General features: G+C 26.5%; 1 protein-coding gene across 1 annotated transcript; it reads left to right on the top strand.

Annotated features, from left to right (window-relative positions):
* Window positions 1-2,276: 2,276 nt before the first annotated feature.
* Window positions 2,277-21,771, top strand: LOC100202237 (omega-amidase NIT2). Its single transcript, XM_065787349.1, has 10 exons — window positions 2,277-2,609; window positions 2,835-2,953; window positions 5,622-5,831; window positions 9,402-9,495; window positions 14,987-15,061; window positions 16,999-17,077; window positions 18,687-18,702; window positions 18,878-18,960; window positions 19,954-20,009; window positions 21,407-21,771. Exons 1-10 carry the CDS (start codon window positions 2,594-2,596, stop codon window positions 21,475-21,477), a joined length of 819 nt encoding a protein of 272 aa, XP_065643421.1. The 5' UTR covers window positions 2,277-2,593; the 3' UTR covers window positions 21,478-21,771.
* The last annotated feature ends 1,491 nt before the right edge of the window (window positions 21,772-23,262 follow it).

The raw sequence follows: 23,262 nt of genomic DNA, 5'->3' as shown, positions 1-23,262 counted from the left end.
ATAAACCAACTATAGTTGGTTTATACTTGACGCAAAGCTGTTTTATTATATTTCGAACATTTAAAGCTTAAAATTTTAATTGAAGTTTTTTGAGTTTTTTATATAGTCTTATATGTATTTATGTACCATTAAAAGTGTCAGTTAAACAAAATTTTTGCCAAAAGGACCCCAAAAAAAAAAACAGTTCAATTTAAAAAAAGTAAATTTAACCAGTGTGCAATAAGGCGAATATTATATTTAGTTTTATATGATTACTTATGCTTTATACTAAGTTGATAAAGAAAATTAAAAAAGAATTAGAAATCCGTTGAATTTTTGCATAACGATCCAAGTTAAGAGATGCAATAGTATCACTAAATAGGCGATCGAAGTCTGAACTTATATCGTGCGCATATTTTTTTGTTGTTAATTTCGAAAAAAATAAAATATTCGACTTTCATTAGTCTGGTCAGAAAAATTAAAAGTTAAAAGCCAACAGAAAATATGCTAAAATTTGAAATGGGAATGAAAATTGTTTAAAGTCAATGTTATAGAGTCAAACAATTGTAGATGTCAGACTTTATTAACTTTTTCAGTTTTGTATATATTTGTCATGGTTTTAAGTTAAACAAATGGGGTGTTAATATCTATTAGAAAAATATCGGGTTAAAAAAAACTATCGAAGTCTTGCCTGCAAAATCTAAACATCAGTTTGCGACCGTGGCGCAGTTATTGGAACGCTTGCTTAAGAAGCATGAGATCAAGGTTCGAAACGAACTCTGGACATATTTTTGCGTTACGGTAAGGAAAGAGAGAACTTATTAGTTTTTTACTTATTAGTTACTCAGTCAACTTATTAGTTAATCAGTCTTTGACAAGACTGTTAGGTCTTCCTGGGGCGCCAGAATAACGTAAAAAAAAAAAAAAAAAGAAATCGTTTCATGAAATAGAGCTCAAATTTTATGGAAAAAAAAAAACTAAATTATTCCCACCTTAGCGGGATCTTATCTCTGGACTACCAAGATCAATGTTGTCCGACTCGACAAAATTTACATTAAAGTTGTGTGATTAGGACCGCAAAGGGTTCTGGAATGTGTAGTACAGCCAGGTAGATAACCTCTAAAGCGAAATGTAAACAAACTTGTTTATATAATTAATACTATTAATACGCTTATTGTTTATGTTCGTTAAATATTTTTACTGTTCAAAATAAAAAAAGTTAAAAAATAAAAACAAATAAAGCATAAAAATACTACTATGCATGCACTATTATATATCAGTGCTGTTGAATTAAACTGTTTGCTTTTAACGAAAAAAAAAGTCGATGTTTTATCTTTATAAAGTATAGTTAAATAAAAACTCAATTACAAAACCAAGATTCCTTATGAATCAGTTAAAACGTCAAAATAAAAAATCTGACTTTATTATGTATCCCATAATATCCGTTTTCTAAAATTACAAAAAAGGCCACTCGGGCAACATTGGGGCAACATTAACTCTTGGATTTTACATGGGATACATAACATTCTGCTTTTGCCTCACTTCACCGAGTAAACCTTGCAGATAAAGTATTAAATTAACGAGCAGCAACCCAAACTCTTATTAGATCTGGATTCGGATCAGCCCATTCAAGATCTATTCATTTCTATCAATATCTACTCATTTATATCAAATCTTGGCAGTACTTACATTAATTTACGGTTTGTAACTTTATAAAAATGATGACGTAACAATGCAAAAGCTAGCCAATATTGTAAAGATTGCATTGAAATCACAAAATTAAAATTTAAGACATATCTAAATACATACAAAAAACATGATGAACTTATTTATTTGTCTTTTGAACCACAAGACAACGTATGATATTATTGGATCTCAACTGAACGATCCCAAATAAAACTCTATTGTTGATGATGTCGAGCAGGTATGACGTAGTAGTGGAACAAGTTTTATAAATTTAAAAAGCGTTAAAAAGATAATTTCCAAGGAGGTTTTGAATGAAAAAATCCCAATAAATATTGTGAGAGCTTTGAAACCCTCAATAGAATGGTGGAATACAAAAGAAATATTTTCAAGCAAACACTTTGAAGAAAATATTCCGAATGATATTTTTTCCTTTTTTCAAATATTTGACTAATTTTGTTTTGTTTTATACTTTGACTTTGTAAAAATATTTACAGTATGTGATTTGCAATGTTTGCATTATTACATTTTTAAACAGGAAAATTCTAATAACAAATGATCGAGACTCCTGTCAAATGGGATAAGCATTATTTTAGGAACTCTACTTTGTTTAGATTAGACAACTTTGTTATGAAATTCGATCGTCATATTGTCTATTTTTAAGTTTGATTTGTTCGACCAAGTATGTAAACAGTTATCGCGGGACTTAAAAATGTCTCGAACGATTGAAATGTTCTATACCCATTTAGTTTGTAAACAAGAATTAAAATTCACACCGGTATGCTTTTTATCCATATGAACAGTCCCCAAGACAGTTCGGAAATCCTTTCTCATAAAGCAATCTTCGAAAATTATTTTACAACTTGTTGTTTGAAAGTACAAATTTTTTTGACTGAGATTTTATAAGTGTAAACTTTTCTGAATTCCAAGCATGAAGGCAATGCATAGTAAGTTTATAAGTTTTTTTTTAAATGATTTTAAGTGATTTTAACCTCACAATAAAATGATTGAAACAATAGTTTATTACTGTAATTACAATTCCTCTAAAATTTTTGCAGTTACTTTTCAGTAATTATGTGTAAAAAATCACAAAAAAAATGTTGTAAAATCTGTTGACAATTTGATAAAAATGTGATTAGTTTTTAAAAGGAATTGTTTTTAATGGTTTTTAGAAATAAAGGTAGCAATGATTCAAATGAAAGTAGGAACTGATAAGGCAAAGAATATTGCACATGCTCAAGAACTCATAAAACAAGCAGCATCAAAGAATGCTCGATTGATTTGTCTTCCGGTTAAATATTTCAATATTCAAATTTTAATAATAACTTGTGAATGCATATTTGTCTAATTTAATATAACGTTAATATATAATAACATATTGCGTAAATAATATTTATATAGTTCTGATAATATATGAACATAAATTTCTGTTTTATTAATTTAAAATTGTTTGTGGCCCTGTAAAGATAAATTAACTATTATCATTTGCAGTTAGAATCATTATTGAATATGAATGTAAACAAAAAGGCAAAAATTTAAAAACGCGATGGAAATGCATTATTACATTGTAATATTAATTCTATGTTTGTTTTTCTCACCCTGTTCGTGAATATCTTTACTCAATATAAATACATTTGCAAATACCCCCGAGGGTATAATAAACATTATAAACGTTATATACAATGTAATAAATGACGCACCCATAACGTTCCTTCTGTCGCAACACAACAATAGTTTATATATAATACAGTTATTTACACTAATTACATACATTTTTATACATTATAACATATTTTGAAAAGTTTACAATCAGTAAAGAACAACCTGCTTGCATCAAGAAAGTTTTAAAGTTTGTTAATTTAATCACTTCATTTTATTCTTTTCCTAATTTACGCATAATATGATAATATATAAGTAATATAATAAATAAACCATTTTATTGTTTTTAATGTTTGCAGAGCTTGGGCAGTTTCCTATTATCCTACTTCTCCAATACTTATGATTCAGCATGTTTATTTTACACTCTTTCAATATTGTGCTACTTCATTCTCTAACTTTTTGCTGATACCTAAATATTTTTTACTTTATATGCATGGTTCACTGAAACCTAGAAATTCATTATCATGCTCCTATGCATCATGCACAGTAATGCATTTTTGGTCAGACACGTGGCTGGCACGATAAAGAGATACATATACCTTATACCATATACCTTATACCATATACCTTATACCATATACCTTATACCATATACCTTATACCATATACCTTATACCATATACCTTATACCATATACCTTATACCATATACCTTATACCATATACCTTATACCATACACCTTATACCATATACCTTATACCATATACCTTATACCATATACCTTATACCATATACCTTATACCATATACCTTATACCATATACCTTATACCATATACCTTATACCATTTACCTTAGCATATGCAAATTTTGTAATGGATTTGATATATGAAAAGGGTTGAATTAACAGGCAAATTAACTTAAATTTGTCAGCGAAAAAGTTGTAAAAAACAAAACAATAAACATGTCTACAAAAGCACTCTAATAGCACTCTAGTCACTAACTGAATTACATTAAGACTATAATAGTGTTATTACTTTTAAAACACACTTATAACTTTTATGATTCATTCTTTGTTCAAGCAGAATTCTTTGTTCAAACAAAATAAGTAATTCCAAATTTTAATTGAAGTAAAATCATCTAGAAAAAATATAGTGGAAATTCAAATATAAATTCAAAAAACAAAAAATTTCAGGAACTTAAAGAAATATGTGCATTATAAGAAATGTTGTGCATCTCTAAAATGTTACTAAAGGGCCTTACAAACACATGTTAATTTTAAAATTAACCAATAAAAATTTTTATTTGGTTGATTTTAAAATTTACACGCAATTGATAAGGAAGGATTCAATAATCTTAAAGATATTACCTTATACATCGTATGAAGAGAGCTTTTTTTTTTTTAGTGTTAATTCACCTCCCTAAGGTCGGGAAGACCACTACAGTCAAGGAGGCTTCTTTAGTTGTTGTTACAACCCTCTCTCAGTTTTTACTATTGCTAGAAACAATTGTAAAAAGGTTTTGCTTAACACCAAAGCCTTTTATTATTATCACTTTTCTATACTAACATACTGACTTTCAAAACAAACTATGATCACTTGTTTTATCAACCAAAACTCATTTTTGTATGACTTGCATTTCGTTCAGCCAATTTGCATCCTTTTACTGTAACTCTTTCCTCATGCTCAAAAATTTTTATTTAATCAGTTTTATTTCCTCGGATACTGGTACTTTGAAATTCTCTACCAACATCTTGAATCATTTCTTGATTCATACATTTTAAAGTCTTTTGTCAACCTTCTCCCATCATCCCATGTTTTCTTGATTCATACATTTTAAAGTCTTTTGTCAACCTTTTTGTTCGTTAACTCTCTTCTTTGTTTTTTGTAAACTCCTAACTTATTTAGTGTTGCTTGCAGCCACTTGTTTGGAATAAATTTGTTTAAATAAGTTTAACTCATAATAAGTCACAAATCAAGCTTTATTTTAATATTAATGAGTATTTAAAATCTTTATATAAAAAAAGTTAAATATATTTAAAATGTTTAAATGAATGAATATTTAAAAAAACAGGTTTTTCATAAAAGTAATAATAAAAAATTTAATAATAGTAATAGTAATAATATAATAATAATAATAATAATAATAATAATAATAATAATAATAATAATAATAATAATAATAATAATAATAATAATGATAATAATAATAATAATAATAATAATAACAATAATAACAACAACAACAATAACAATAATGATAATAATAATAATAATAATAATAGTAGTTATAACAATATTAGTAATAAAAATAATAAACTATTAAAAAAACTAACTTATTTAATATTTTCTTTAAATTTTAGGAGTGTTTTAACTCTCCCTATGGGATACAACACTTTCCATCATATGCTGAAATGATTCCTGGTGAAACCAGTCAAATGCTATCTACTATAGCCAAAGATCATTCCATATATTTATGTGGAGGTTCTATACCTGAAAGAGACAATGATCATTTATACAACACATCTTTAGTTTATGGGCCTAATGGAGATCTAGTTGCTAAACATCGAAAAGTAAAACATTTTTCAAATTAATTTCATTGTTTTATGTTTACTATAAATGACTTATTTTCTAGAACTATATGTAATATATATATATATATATATATATATATATATATATATATATATATATATATATATATATATATATATATATATATACATACAGGGCTTGTGATGAAGAAAATTGCCAAGCGTGTTTTATCACACTCGTAAAATTATAATATGTTGTCATCGAGTGCTATTAAGTGCGCTCGGGGTCAGGGCTGCGAGAGTGATCTTGAAATTTGAAAATTGTGGAAGATTCTGTTTATAAAAGCTTTCTATTTGTTATACGACTTTCATTCGTCAATGTTTGAAGTAGTATCTGCAACAGCGCATTTATATTACTTTAACAATGTAGTTTTTTATACTTCCCAAAAATCCTAGTTTTGAGTAATTCAATTTAATTAATTATCTTCATTAATCAGTTATTCAATTAATTCAATAGTTTCAATAACTTCAATTTAAGAGTTATCTCAATCTTACTATGAAACTTTTTCTCAAATTCTTCTCTCTCAGAAACACTGTTCTTATCAACTGCTGTAAAATATCTAGATATTAACAGTGGAGTGTTACACATGGGTGGTATGCTTGATAAAGCTTTTGATATGCATTGTAGAGGCTACATAATATATTATTTGTTATGACTTTAAGTTGTTTAGTGGATTTTAAGATAACTGCATAGCTTGTTGTTAGGGTGTCATGCACTCTTTATAATTAAGTTAAATCTTTTAATAAAAATCTTTTCTCTTAAAAGTTTATCAAGATCTTATTGCTTTTGGTGATAGTTGATGGCTATTATTCTTTGATTCCAAAATGACTTCAATAGTCACATGCTTGACCTTGGCATACACTTATGTATCAGTTCTCCTATTTGTTGCAAAATCAAGTTTGGATCCTCTGACAATTCTTTTATATGCTTTTCCTTAGCACCTTTTCATTTTCTTTTTGTTTTTTATTTACTTATTTTAATTAATTTTCTATTTGTTTTTTATTGTTCTCCTCCTTTTCAAAATTTCACTCTTTTCAATCTTACTTTTGATCAAATGATTCAGGCAGGCTTGGAATCTATTATTCCTTGTTAATTTTAAACAAAACCTCACTCTGTTGCAGCTACTATTTCTATACATATCTTTTTCTTACATTCATTTGATCAACTCTCATAAAAGCACACATCTTTTTATAATTGCAAGAAATCAAAAAGTGGTGTCTGATGCAAAGATCCATTATTTCCAAGTTACTAAATCTTATGTTTTATCTCAGAAATTAGGTTCTAAATACAAAAATTCAAAATATGAAAATTTTGAAAAATATTCAACAGTAAAATCTAATATTCCATCTCTAATTTACAGGCCTGATCTTATTACCTCTTCCAAGAAATGACAAAAAACTTTTCCTCTGATTTATATTTCAAATCTAACGACCTCGCCTTTCCCGTCATCTCAGAAAAATACGTTAAACCCTCGCTTTAATTGCTAGAAAGTTATTTTAAATTAAACAAATCTATAGCTTGTGCTTCAGACAACATTCCAGCCATAGTTTTACAAAATGATTTTTCAGAACTTTCTCATAAATACTCTCTAAACAGTTCAACAAGTGCAAAAAACATTGAATTGAGTATGGAATCTTGTTTTCTTGCCTACTGAAAAATTGCATTTGTGGTTCCAATCTTTAAAAACTCTGGAGAGTACTCTGACCTCTCTAACTATTTTTCAATCAGTCTCTATTTGCAAGGTCTTTAAATCTTAAATCAACAAAATCTAATTTTTGCGAAATCGGCAAAATCTAAAATCTCATCTTGAGTCTAATAATTCTCTGGCAATCTTTGCTCTCAATTATTTTGTTCTATAGCTGACCTTATAACTTTAATGAGAAAAAGGTTCCATTATGCATTAGATAGAGGCTGTGAGTGTGTTGCTCCTGAATTATCAAAAGCTTTCAATAAAGTCTGACATGTTGGACTTCTTCATAAGGTTTTTATCTGGTAAAAGTTTTTAAATACATTGAATCATTTCCACCTAATTGGAACATTAAAGTTGTACATGAAGTAAAACACTTTTCTTTGTTTCTAGTAACTTTTGGGTTGCTATCTTTGACCATGTATTGTTTCTCATCTATATTAATGATCTTTATTAATCTTGCATTTGATTACTTATAACACTTAGCTGATCTCAAGTGTGACCTCTCTACTGTATCAGCTTTGGGCTTGAAATGGCTGTTGAATTTTTAATGTAAAAAAATCTCAGTTTTTTACTGTAAATAATTTTTGCAATGTTGTTCATATTTCTATATTGATAAATGGCAGCACTTTTACTGAGTCTTTTAGTAGAAAACTCTATTAAAGTGTTTTCATTTTTCTACTTCTAGATTTTCTACTTTTCACTTTCTACTTTTAGTAATTGTTTTAGTTAGTAGAGACTAAAAACTTCATATACAAATCCATTACAAAGTTGTCTCTCTTTATCTTGCTTACTCCTAATTTCTAAAAAAAGTTATGTTTCTTTATAAACTTCTTATTTGTCCTTGTTTGTGGAATAATCTTATCATCTTTGGGTTTTAATTTAATAATATTAATGATTTATTACTATTATTAAGTTATTTGAGGAGTTAAAGAAAGTGATCAAAGGTCAGTTAGTATCCAGAGTAAAAAAGTAGAATTCATTATAAATAATTTTTATTCATATAATTGCCCACATGCAGAAGCTTGGTTTAATAAACCTTTTCTTTTTTTGCACTCAGTGCACCCTGATCACTAAACTATGGATCAAGAAGATATTTGTTTATATTCTTTGCCCACATGCAGAAGCTTGGTTTAATGAAACTTTTCTTTTTTTGCACTCAGTGCACCCTGATCACTAAACTATGGATCAAGAAGATATTTGTTTATATTCTTTGCCCACATGCAGAAGCTTGGTTTAATGAACCTTTTCTTTTTTTGCACTCAGTGCAACCTGATCACTAAACTATGGATCAAGAAGATATTTGTTATATTATTCATAAATATTGCTTGCCTGCAGTAAAAATGCAAATTTTTATCTTCAAAAGAATAAAAAATTTAGTTTTTAATCTGAACAGTTTCTTGCAAATATTCAATTATGCAAGCAGAAATTCCATTCTAGATGTATGTTTTTTTTTCTTTATTAGAAGAAATCTAATTAAAAGCGAGACAATATTTTTGTTAATGTTTTGTTTTTAATATATGGCCAAAATATTTATACAAAAGTCATTTTTTGTTATTTGGTCAAAATATAAATACGAAAGTCATTTTTTGTTACACAAAAAATCTTCCTTATTTAAACTTTTAAGTTTTTTTTTGTCTTAAGTTAAAAGAAGAATAAATTTAAAAATCAGAATTATAAAACAAGTGTTTTAATATTTTAACTTTCGAAAAATTAACAAATGAAAAAAAAATAATAAAGTTCTAATAAATATTAAATTTTTGCGTAAAATTAAAATAAAATAAAATAAAAACTACTATTAGTTTTATGTACATTTTTTAAATCTAAAAATAATTTAAAAACTAAATTAAGTTTGTTTTAGGTGCATTTGTTTGATGTTGATGTTCCAGGGGGGATCAAGTTTAAAGAATCAGATGTTTTGAGTCCCGGCAACAAGTTGACAGTATTTAATGTTGGTAAAAAAAATTTTGTTTTGTTGTAAATTTATACATTGTTATAATTTATATCATAAATAGTTTATTTATTACAATAAATACTTTGCTGACCAATCAAAAATCTTGTTGACCATTAAAAAAATTTTTTTTTTTGTCAGTTGATGCTTTTTCCATAAATCTATACAAAATATTAGGATATAAATTTTATTTATTGAATTATCAATTGCTGAAATTATTTTTACAGCTCTATGATACTTTTTACTTAGCATATTTCTCTTTTCTCTCTCACTCTCTATTTCTTTTTGAATCTCACTAATTGTGTTTAGGCAATAATTTTTTTTTAAATAATTTTTTTTTAATATTTACAATAAATTCACAAAACATAAACTCCTTTTTTAATCAATAGATCAGAATCAGAATTATTAACAACATTTATTATAATATCATCAACAGTTTCTCATATTACAGAGTTTTGTAAACTTAACATTTTTTGTTGAATTTTGCAAAAAAGTTTTATTTGATACTAACTTTGTCTTAATTTTGTATTTAACTTTTTTTTTAAAGTTTTTATATTGTTTATATTTTTATATTGCCAACTGGAGCAAATGTTTTATGATAAGCATTATAATCAAAACTTTAATAAATATAAATTTTAGAATGTATCGAATCATGGTGCATGATTTTTTTTTGCATGCCATCACAAAAGCAACTCCTGACATTTTCTTCTCAAAAAATTTGTGCAAACTGCTATTGCTTCTATAAATAATTAATTGTATATATTTAGTTAATTTTTAATTAATTTCAAACAGTGATTACAGTCAAGTTTTTTTAAGGACAACTAACATTACATGGTAGGTATTGCACATTTAGAGCATGCTCCTTTAGTGTGATATTATATATATCATTTTGTCATGAGGTCTTTTGTTTTTTATTGCCGGATTTCCTGTTTTATCAACAACTGGAGTTGTGGCATTTTTAGGGGTACTGGTGTGAGAATTATGCACAAATTTGTGGTTAATTTTCTTAAGGCTAAAGATAAAAGCTCATATATTTATTATGTGGTACATCGCTCTCATCTTTTAGATGGTATCTGATAGAAATGTTTTTGTTCTCTGTATCATCATGTTTAACCCTTCTTATTTTGACTAGTTTCTCACATAGAAATAATGTCTACTCTCAGTCCACTGAAAATCCCAAGTTTGTTTGAATTTACACTTCTTGCTCCATCAATATGCAGGCCACACTTTTTCCAACAATAACAGATAACATTTTCACAAGATACTTGTTTAACTGAATGGACTAATTTCATTTTGTCACAATTATTTTCCTTTTTATACACAATATTAAACCGTTTGCTCTTCTTGTTTATGTGATTTAGGCATACAATTTCACGCTTTTTATCTAAAACTGATAGTATATCATCTTGGTTTTATTGGGTTATTCTTATGCTCTTTTGTAAGTTAAGAGCGTACTCTGATTTATTAAGCAAAAATTCATTTTCTTGTGCAGTAACACCTTTAGAACTTTGAATATTACTATTTTTTGGGTTAGGCTTATCATAAGTGTAATTTTATAAAAGCCTTTGTTTTTTTGGTTACAATTTTAAAGGTTATTTGCTTCTTGCTATAAATTCTTTTCTTTTGTTCATCAACTCTTTTAGTATTTCAATGTCAAAATTGTAAAATTAATTTTCAATGAATTATTGCTGTGCATTGAGCTTAGTACTGTAATTTTTATGTTTTACAATGGATTGCTATCTTGTTCAACACGCTTTCAAGAACTTTTTACTAAGTTATTATTTTACTAAATGTTTTAAATGATTTGAAAAAATATTAAATTAACCACTCATTGCATGTATAAAATAAGTTTACATAATACAATTAGCATAAAACCATTGGATTAATAATACAATTAGCATAAAACTATTGGATTAATTAAATAATACAATTAGCAGAAAACCATTGGATTAACGATACAACTAGCAGAAAACCATTAAATTAATAATACAATTAGCAGAAAGCCATTAAATAAAAGCGTAAAAAAATGTAAATTCAACTTTTGTTGCTTCACATCAGCCTTTCGCATCTACTAAGCTTAAATGTTGTAAGTAAACCATGCTATGTGTAAATGCAGTATGTGCAGTGCAGTTACTGTGTTAATGTTTAGGATAAACTATATTAAGTCTAAATGCAGTTTGTGTAGTGGGGGTTACTGCAATCTTAGCTAGAACTTTGAAAAATTGGCAGTTTTGCCTAGCTAATGAATAGAATAATATATTATAAATGTATATTAGTTTCATAACCCATAGTAAAATGCCTTTTTTTTTGCGTTGAATTCTTTATGTCAAAAATCATCCTTATCATCATTATCATCTTCATCATTATTTTCCGTGGTTGAAAATGTGTGATTGAATATAAAAATTAAAAGTTTTGGACTAGTGGCACTTAATGTTAGCAGTAGCTATGAAGTATCTGATAGTTATGAAGTATCTGACAGTTATGAAGTATCTGACAGTAGCAGCAATCACTATTGCTGCAAAATATCTTATAATTTGGCACTTATTATATTATTTGCAAAATATCTTATAATTAAATTATATATTATTTGCAAAATATCTTATAATTAAATTATATATTATTTGCAAAATATCTTATAATTTGGCACTTCTGCAAGATAAGCTATTTAAAAAAAAAAAATTTGATTTTTGATTGATCACAATAAAATGAGGTTTATCACTTAAAAAGAAAAAGTTTAGGTGAAAAAATAAAAGATGCTATTTAATTCAACTTCTTTGATAGCAGAAAAAATGAGCATAAAATAACCGAAAGTTACATCCAATTACGATAGATTGAAATGAAAAAAAAGCCTAAACCAAAGTTTCGGGTACTCTAGTTCAGTGCCGAAACCAAAACTGACATTTCGGCAAACATTTTACCAAAACCGATACTGACATTTCGGCTAGTCAAGATTAATTTCATTAGAAATTTTTATATACTTTTTTTATACATGTATTATGTAAGAATTACACATGTTTCACTAATTGAGATTTAACAGATTTAAGTTGGTGTTGTAAGTTAATAGCAAAAGTTAACAACCTATTTTGATTTTCTATGTGAAACAAGAATTTTTCAAGTTATTTTTGGTAACTTTTAAAACTTTAGTGCAAATTTTCAAAATATTTTGTGAAAGTTCTCAAAAATAAAAATTTTTCTAAATTAGATAAAATTTAAAATCTTAAAAACCTTTTTCAGTTTTCAGTATGTTTTTCAACTGAAATTTTTGCCCAATTCATAAAAAGTACAGAAACCAAAATTTTGGTATCGGTTAAAATTGAAATTTCGGCGGAAACCAATACTGTAACAAAATTTCGGTTGATCACTACATCCAATAGAAAAAAGGTTCAAAACCAAGAGATAAAAATCAATTTCATTTTAATAATAGTTCTGAAATGTGAGTAAAGACAGCTGAATTGCAATTGTTGATCATTGTGTTAAAGAAATTGCTATTAGAGCAACTAATTTGAAATGGGTTGAAAAATAAAGTTGGAATTAAAAATAATTTCACAGGTTTTTTTTAAGTTTGAAAAATGTGTTTTTTAGGGATAAAAAAAATTATGTAAATTTGATCATTTATAAATTAATTTAAAATTATAACAAATTGATTGAAATACAAGTAATAGTTTTAGTTCTTTATTTCAAACCGTGTGTGCACCGTAAAATTGGTGGGAATACAATAAAGTATTACACAGTACTCCCATAACCTTTTTTAAACATTAATTTTTAAACTTAATTTTTCATGTTTTTTCTTTAGGTCTTGCATGACAATATCTTTAAAATGCTAAAATTCTAAATTCAAACATCTTGCAAATCTGAATCTCTTTTAATGATCTCTGATGTCTAGAGAAATTTTTCATGATTGGTTGTAAATTCTAAATTAATGATTATTATTATATCTAGTTCTTCGTTTTTAAATCTGTTATTTACTTTTACAACATAATTTTTAAAATAAAATCTTTCTTCTTGCATAATCCATTTTGAGTGAATTGAATGTACTTTTTCTTATTATTGTTAGTTAAAAATATTTATAGATGTTCTTTTTTTATGCTGAATGCCAGTAAATCTCAGTAATCGCCAGGTTTGAAAAATCCACACTTTTTTTTAATATATATACTTTTTAATATATATATATATATATATATATATATATATATATATATATATATATATATATATATATATATATACTCAACTTGTTTCTCTGCGCAGCGGCCTTGTTCGTCATGGTTTGTGTTTCAGAGTTATAGAATTAAGAGAGGGTTATAAACACTATTAGGTAGTCTACTCATTTGTAGTGGCCTTCTCGGCCTGGAGGAGGTAAATAACAAAACAAAACAAAACAAAAAAACTTAGTTTCTTATATGACAATAAGTATTTGATTAGTAAAAACCTCCTGTGAAGTGGAAGTATTATGAAAATCAAAAAAAATGGATTTATTTTTTATTTCCATTTTCAACAAAATAACTTCAGTTTGTCATTCAAAAACTGCCTTTTTTTTGTGCAATAAAATTACCTTTTTTGGTGCACAATGACTAAAGTGTTATCAAATAAAAGTTAATTTATGTGCCATTTGTTTTAAAAGCATTGGTAAAAAGTCAGCTTCATTAAATTGATGAATTTTTTTTTTTTCGGAATAGCTAATATCAGAATTTAGCAAACCATTTTATTTGTTATTTGTCGCATTTGTTATAAAGTTCATGATTATAAATTAATGTTATAAACTCCACGATTATTCATTAGGCATAATTCACTTTTGTGGGGATATTCTGAATATTTAGGTAATGCAGCATTTGGATTGGGATCAACAAAAGCAGAACAAGTTGTTTCAAGTATCCTAATAACCAAAATAGAAAAGGAAAAATATTTTTAGAGGATAAAAAGTCACAATTGCTACTCAGAAACAAATTTTTTTTTTGCTGAAACTACAGACAAAAAAAGTTATTGTGGTAGTCTTAATCAAGTGTCTTTAAAATCAATATGCTTATAAATTGTTTAGAACAATTGTTTGTCCCAATGTTAAAGCAAAAAAATGGTTAAGGCGTGTAATAAATTTTGTTTCTTTTTAAAATTATGTGAAATATAACTTCAGTAATTCCAACCATGTACAAAGTCTAAATGTGTAAAAGTTTTATTTCTAACTACAATGTTTATGTTATTTCTTAATAACAAAAAAAGTTAAATGTTGGGAGACTTTAAACCTGGCAGTTATTATGGTTCATAGTAGATAGCTTAGCATACTTATTTTGCATAATAAATAATCAAGTAAAGCGTGATAAAAAGTTTGAATTTTTTTCATTTTTAATTTTACTAACTCATCTGACATCAAAGTGCAAGTTAATATTGTATATTGATTATATTTATTATATTTATATATTATATATTAAGTGTCTTAAAAAAAAGATTATTCAACATGTTGAATTATTTGTGTATTAAATTGCATTTCAATTTCTTTAAAGATGCTTTGAAAGTTGGACTTGGGATATGCTACGATATTCGGTTTCCAGAAATGTCTTCCAAATACTCAGATGAAGGTTTGTTTTTTAATTATATACTTTTTGAAAGTTTAAATGGGTTGGTTATTTGATTTTTTTTTTCTTGCTAAACAATTAAAAAAGCAGTTAGTATTATTTAAATTAAATTATGAATAAGTTTTCTATAAAAATAAAAAACTAAATCTATAAAAATAAAAAACTAAATGTGATTTATTTTTAGTTTAATCATGTTTTATTTATTATTTTTATTTGTTTATATTTTCTTAATTATACTTAATGTGTTGATCAATTTTGGTGTTAAAGAAAAAAAATATAAAAGATTTTATGGAATGCTGTCTGAATAAATATATTGTGGGTGAAGTTGCTTATATGTTTGCAAAAGTTTCAAGAAATCTGAGAGATATAAGCATCTATTGTTGTACTGTTATAAATTTGTGTGGTAATACTTGTGTTCTGATTTATATCGATAATCCTTGTATTATGATTTATATAAGACAAAAATTATGATATTATGGATTATGATTCTGTTTAATATCGATGAGACAAAAAATGAAAATGTAAATTTGTGAATATATTTAAAACAAAATTTTTTAACGAAGAACAAAAGGCCTGAAAAGAATTGTGAAACATTAAATGAGTAGTATGATATACTTATTTTATTATTTATTTCGCATTTTATTGTGCATAGCATTATTGGTGTCATTCTAAAATAGCATTTAAAGGGGCTTCCGTGTATACATTGACAGTAATTTAACCAGGATCTATGTATGACACTTTTTATGACAAAAATCAAACTTTTTTTTTTCCCTCTGTTTGAAAAAGTGTAATTTTAGCATTTTATAAATCAGAGTATATTACAAATTACAGAGTATATTACAAATTACAGAGTATATATAAATCAGAGTATATTACAAATTACAGAGTATATATAAATCAGAGTATATTACAAATTACAGAGTATATATAAATCAGAGTATATTACAAATTACAGAATATATATAAAGAGCAATTCTTAAACTAGTCCTAGTCCTCAAACTAGTTATTGCCATTTTTATGTTTATTGATTTTTTTTTTTAAGTAAAACTTATAGTTTCTGATAAAACTAGTTTTTAGCAATACATTTTTTCAAATTTTCGGTTGAGTAATATTATTTGGACATATTGAAAGTTTTTTTTTCAATATGTCAAAATTTCTATAGTATTATGGTATTTCTTTCACCAAAGTTTTTTTTTCACATGAAGAGCCTTACAAATATTATCTTTAAGTTTAAACAGATTTTTTTTTTTTAAATGTCACTTGTTTAAATTTGTCTCAAATTAAATTGCTCAAAATTAATTGCTAATAGCTTGAAAAATATTAAGTAATAAACAGGAAAATATTAAGTAATGAACAGGTAAATATTAAGTAATGAACAGGAAAATATTAAGTAATGAACAGGAAAATATTAACTAAAAACATGATTGCTATTCACATGGTAACTATATAATGTGCAGTTTAATTCACACTTCACACTTTATACCTTATTTTTTCTTAACATTATAAAAGATTGTAAAAAAGAGTTAAAGATATTGGGATGACAAAACATACCACCCACTACCATACCACCCAACTTTACATACAACAAACTATATATATATATATATATATATATATATATATATATATATATATATATATATATATATATATTATATATATATAAAATATATACTTATCGACTTTTTGCTGAGAAAAAATATCATTGATGAAGAAACAGCCACATGCTATTTTTTACATTTTGATTCAATTAAAAAATAGTATTTTGCTGCATTTTTATATTTTTTAATTAATAAATAATCAATTGTAACTTTAGTTTTATCTGATAAATTTATATTAATTTAAGTTCTTTTGGTAACATTGTTTTGACATCATTAAAAATTATCTACAAGTACTTTCAGGTTTAAGTACTTTCAGGTTTTCGGTACTAATATTTTTAGGTTGCCAGCTACTGCTTTATCCAGCTGCTTTTAATATGACCACTGGGCCAAAACACTTTCAACTTCTTCAAAGAGCAAGGTAATTTTTTTTTATCTCTTGATGATATTATTAATTCTAATATGAAATATATTTTGTTTTTAATTGCTTTGAGCCAAGCAGTAGCCAACCCTTTCCACTTGTAACATCTCCTCTTTTCTGCTATGATATGACAATTCTAACAAAATATCCTCTTCAATATTTCTAAAGCCAAACCCTTTTCCACCATGTACTCACTCAAAAAATCTATATGCAAAAAACTAAAGTGCACATTTTTGATCCATAAGCTTTGTCATTTACTTTTATTTTTCAAGATATTTCTAAGAATAATGTAAAATTCTTCTTTTTCTTCCCCTGTCCAACCTGTTTTAGGTAAATTATTAATGAATCTATATTGAGTAATGACCTTCCAATAGCTACAGTAACGTTCAAAAGTATTTACACTTCTAGTTTATAAAAAAAAAAAATATATTGGCAGTAGATGAAGGTCATTTATTTAAGTTTTATTATATGTACATTAAGGACATTCTACTACAGTATAAAATTTTTTTTGGGCTTTGCATTATTTTATTTTAAATAATTATTTTCAATTTTGCTCGGGTCAAAAGTATTTTTACTTTCAGTTATATTTAAGAAAAAAAAAAGTCGAAAAATGAAGTAACTATCAAGGGTCATGCCTTTTGAGGTAATTACAGAGGCCCATCTTTTAGATATTGAGTTGACAAGTTTAGGTAATTTTTCTATAGGGATATTTTTTCATTTTTTGGTGTAAAACTACTATATTTGTATGGGTGTAAGCTCCACAAACAAAGTATGGTTTAAATATTGTTTAAAAAAAATAATAGTAAAATACTTATGACCGCTACTGTATATAAATCTAGAAATTAATTCCTTTCGATTCCAAAATAATAAATCTTAATACCTAATCTTAAAACCTAATCTTAGTAATGTGGTTTTTCTGCTAATACAAATGAAAATCAAAAACAGCTTATCCTTTCTGCTAATACTAACAAATGAAAATCCTTAATAGCTATATAGTTATAAAAATAAATTTTTTTTGATTCTAAAATAATAAATCCTAATATCATCACTTGTTCACTTATCTTATCTTAACTGATAATTTTTTTAATTTTTAACTTGATAATTTTGCTAATACCAACAAATGAATATCTTTTACATGTGATTCAGAAGAATTTTTAACAACAATCATCATATCCAATAATTTAAGCACTAATTCATATGAGGCCATTAAAATTGCTGTCAGGCCGCCTCTTGTTAGCCTGTGCAATTAGCAATGGGGTATTTTTTATTATTTGGCACAATATATATATATATATATATATATATATATATATATATATATATATATATATATATATATTTATATATATATATACATTTATATATATATATATTTATATATATATATATTTATATATATATATATTTATAAATATACACACTCCCATATACACACACATACATACATACATACATACATACATACATACATACATACATACATACATACATACATACATACATACATACATATATATATATATATATATATATATATATATATATATATATGTATATATATATATATATATATATATATATATATATATATTTGTAATATTTTTTTTAGAGCTATGGACCATCAGGTTTTGCAAATCTTTTTAATTAGTTTTTGTTTATATTATTAATATAAAAGATACTTCATTATATTTTTTTACATAATTTTTTTCTGTAACTTTTCTATACTTTATATATTTTATGTAAAAATATTAAATGATTTTATTAACAAATTTTGTCATGGTTTTTGTTTTATGGTTATAGCTCTATGTAGCAACTTGTTCTCCAGCTCGTGATGAGACAGCATCCTACATCGCTTGGGGATACAGTGCTGTTTGCAATCCATGGTACTTACAAGTTTCTTTTTTTTTTTTAATTTTTATAAAAAGCACTCAGCAGTTTATTAAAAGTTAATTAAAAACAAATCAAATCATTTCAGTTTATAAATTTGCACAATACTTTCAATGACAAACTCTGGACGCTGTAGTGGTAGAACACTCAGTAGAGATATAAACAAGTAGTTCCCAGTTGATCCTCACTACATCCATGGTATAATGATTTCATTTTGTTTCTCCACACAACAGTCTTGTTTGTCGAAGTTTTTAGAAGTTAAAAGGCTGTTACAAAAAAAAGTTCTTAACAGTATTGGCCTTCTTGACCTTGGGAGGTGAATAAGATTGTGCATTTTTTACAAAAACTTTAGGTTTTGATCACATGTTTCCATTTCCAGATTTTCTTAGTGAGATTTTAGGATTTGCAAATCTTTTTTATTTGACTCATGTGACTCTTGAGATAAAGCTCTTGAGCTCATTGTTTTGAGATGTAATCCTTTTTTTAGAAACAGTTCTTAAAATATTCAAACTTTTTTGAAAACTTAAACAACTTTTTTCTGCACTTTTTACTTTTGTGGATAAAAAGCTTCTTTTTTTTTTTTTTTGTTGCTCTCTCCTTTATTTTTTAAGTGTATCCAACAGCACAAATTCAACAACACATTTAACATTATATTTCACATGACTACTGACCAATAATCTAGATGATACTACTAATATTGATTGGGTTCCTAAATTCTATGAACATTGTTTTTATATTTTTTAAGTTTTTATTATTTTATCGTTACATTGCACAATTTATTATTATTATTATTTTTTTAAGAATCTTAAGAAAATCAATTTAATTTCTTAAAGATTACAATTCAAAAAATTATAATTCTTTTATCTGTTTCTATAGATACAAAAAATCCAAAGTTGCAGTTTCCAAATTAGTTACTTCATTACCCTCTCTTATATAGTTATAGATTGTATATTATACTTTGTATTAAAAATTAAAAAAATATTTTTTAGGGCTGAGGTAATTGCTGAGGCTGGTCATGTAGAAGAAATCATCTATGCAGAAATAGGTATTTTTTGAAATAAGTTAAATTACTTAAATATTTTTCGCTGAAGTTAATTTTGAATTAAGGTTTTTAATTAATAATATTTTGAGTTTTGGTTTTTAGTTGATAAGATCTTGAATTATGGTTTTTAATTAATGAGATTTTGAATTATGGTTTTTAATAAGATTTTGAATTATGGTTTTTAATTTGGTAACTAAAACTTATGAACTTGGAGATTTTTTTTCAAGTCAAAAAATTTTTTTTTTCCAATAATTACTCATTTATTGTCATCATTAAAATTTCATCATACAAACTGAAAATTCATATTCAAGTTGGCTTCAATAAAAATAAATATAAAAGGTTGAAATGAAACAATATCAAGAAACATTTTGCAGCATAATAAAACATTTTAAAACATTGTTTAGTAACTTTTACTATTTCAATGCTAACAAACAAATTAAAAGTTAAAGGTTAAAGATTTGGCTTAACAAATAAATCATTTTGTTGGTTTAGGATAAAAAAAATGCTCTGTTTTTAAAGTCCAGTCAATTCAGATACATTCAAATATTTTTAAAACCTTAAATCTTAAAAGGTTATATTTCTTGAATGTTAATTGCATTAAAAAATACTTCTACAGCGTCTCATTTTAGTTGTTCAGTTATATTTCTTTTAATGTTTTGACAGAAGTAATATTTTCGAGGCCTTGTTTCAGAAATTTCTTGTCATAAAAAAGTAAATTCAAAATATAACTTATAAATAGGGTATAGGAGTTTAACTTAAAATGAAAAATTTGCCATGTAAAACCAAAAGTTTCAGTGTGTCGTGAATAACTCTATTAATTCTTACTGTTAAAATAAAAATTATTGTCAATTTAAATTTTAAACAAAATTTTAAAAATTTAAGATAGTTACAAAATAACTTTTTTTTAATTATCCTTATTAAAGTAGTAGCAGCAGTAGTAGAAATAGTATTAGTAGTAGTAGTGGCAGGAATATTGTTTGTAGTAGTTGCAGTAGTAGTAGTTGTAGTAGTAGGTAGTAGTAGTAGTAGTAGTAGTAGTAGTAGTAGTAGTAGTAGTAGTAGTAGTAGTAGTAGTAGTAGTAGTAGTAGTAGTAGTAGTAAGAATAGTACATACATCTACTTTACACCCATTGTACAACTACTTCACACTCACTGTACAGTGAGGGTTCCCAATTATTTTGTACCTCAGAACGCATTCTAAAATATCGAGACTTTATAGACTTAATATAGGAAATAACATAACCTTAGCTGAACAGTGGGTGTAATGTAGATGTATCTTAAGAAAATATTTAAACAGTCATTTTTATAATATTTTTTTTTTAAGTTTCAAGTTTTTTTTTTCAAGTTTTAGTAAACTAATTTTTGCTTTTATTTGTTAACTCGTTTTATCTTTTTAATAGACACTGAATTATCGGATACCGTTCGGAAAGCCATACCAGTGCGTAACCAAAAACGTCATGATTTGTATTGATTGTCGATCGAGTAAAGTAAAATTGTGAGAAACAATTGATAATATTTTAACGATTCATTTCTGTTGGTTAATTCTTCGCAACTACTTTTTGTAATTCCTTGCAACAAAATTCCGTCCGACCATGCTTCTGGTGGTAACCGTCGGCAATGGTGGTTACCATAGTAACGATGTTTGTAACTTTTATGCTTACTACTTGTATATCGACTGCCTGATGCATTTTTTACATTAAAAATTTTTTTGTGACTATCTTAAAGTGTAACAAATAACTTTTGCTTGAGACTGTCGATATGTTGATTTCTATTGTTTACTATTGAAATCTATTGCAAAAAAAAAAAAACATTCTTTTTCTTTTTTTTTAATCTTGCAGATATATATTTTTTTAAATTTATTTTTCATAAACAATATACAGTCCGGCGCAAGGTGTTAAGTTGGGTGTATTTGTGTGTGTTTCCCATTTCGCCAGCTAGAGGTCTCGTTTTGCCTACTGATGGTATAAAAAAATTTTTAGGGGCGGTGGGAGTCACACCCTATAGCACCAGCCTTAAAAACATATTGGGTTGGCTGAAAAATATTGAGCAAATGTTCTGCTAAGTCATATATAATCAAATTCTGGAACATTTACGAAGTTTTTCTTGGTTTGATTTTTTCTTGATTTGACGGGTTACTGGGGTTTTTCTTGGTTTGACGGGTGACGTGTTACTAAAAATCCGGACTAACTTTAATTGACTTTTTTATGCCACAAGGTAATTTTTCATTTTTCAATCTTATATCCATTTTAAAGCTTATTTAATTCTCTATAAGTTAATTTACTTGTTTTTAGATAATAAAAATTGAGATATTAATGATGCCCAAGCAAAAAGGATAGGAAAACGGATTTACGAGTTCTATTTGAATAATAAATTGCAAGGCAAAAACATTAGATCATTTTAATGCTGAATAAATTCCAAGAAGCACCATCTATAATATAATCAAACGTGCTAGGAATGATTTTGGACACAAAAGAGTGCAAGGAAGTGGTCGTGTGGCCAAAATTATGGCCCCCAAGGTGATCAACCATCTTAGACCATATTTAACCACAGTGACCGAATTTCGATGAGGCAAGCCGGTCGAAAAATTGAATGCAGTCGTTCACATATCATTAAAACTCTTTTCAAGTACACTGACATCAAAACTTATACAAAACAGGGTATACCTGATCGACAAGAAAGCAAGAATGAGCGAATCAAGATCGGCATTGATCGTCTTTATCGCGATTTTCAAGGAAAATTGGTCATCCTTGACGTCTTACTTCACGCTGTCGCAGTCAACGATAAACGGAAACAGCATCTACTACTCTAGTGACAGACAAGACTCCGCCGAGCGTTAAATTTTGAAAAAAGTGCAAGTTTGAACCCAAGCTGCTCGTCTGGCTGGCCGCTTCTGATAAAGGTATTTCCAAGCCATTTTTTGTCCCAAATTGCAGTCAATAACGCCATCAACGAAATAGAATGTGTTGAGGGAAGATTAGTGCCTTTCATCATACCCATGGTAATTGTGGTTTTTGGCTGGATCTGGTCTTATCACGTTATGCAAAAGCCATGACTTATTGCTTTGAGACTCATAACATTAATTTTGTCAAAAAAGTTGACAATCTGCCAGCCATACCGAAGTGTCGCCCAATCGAAGACTTTTATGCTATTTTGAAAAGCAAAGTGTATGAGAGTAGTTGGCAAGCACAAGACATGACGCAACCACAAACCAGAATAAAGCTTTGTCTGAAAAAAATTGACCTTTGCTTTTGTATTT

This window comes from Hydra vulgaris, chromosome 01 (genome assembly GCF_038396675.1).
Source record: "Hydra vulgaris chromosome 01, alternate assembly HydraT2T_AEP".
In the NCBI taxonomy this organism is placed as follows: Eukaryota; Metazoa; Cnidaria; class Hydrozoa; order Anthoathecata; family Hydridae; genus Hydra; species Hydra vulgaris.
This window is presented reverse-complemented; position numbering and strand designations above follow the sequence as displayed.

What these genes read in the sequence shown, in the direction of transcription:
- LOC100202237 (XM_065787349.1), top strand. An exon ending in AGTGCTGTTTGCAATCCATG is followed by an intron (nt 18,961 to 19,953) that starts GTACTTACAAGT and finishes AATATTTTTTAG; the next exon opens with GGCTGAGGTAATTGCTGAGG. An exon ending in AATCATCTATGCAGAAATAG is followed by an intron (nt 20,010 to 21,406) that starts GTATTTTTTGAA and finishes TCTTTTTAATAG; the next exon opens with ACACTGAATTATCGGATACC.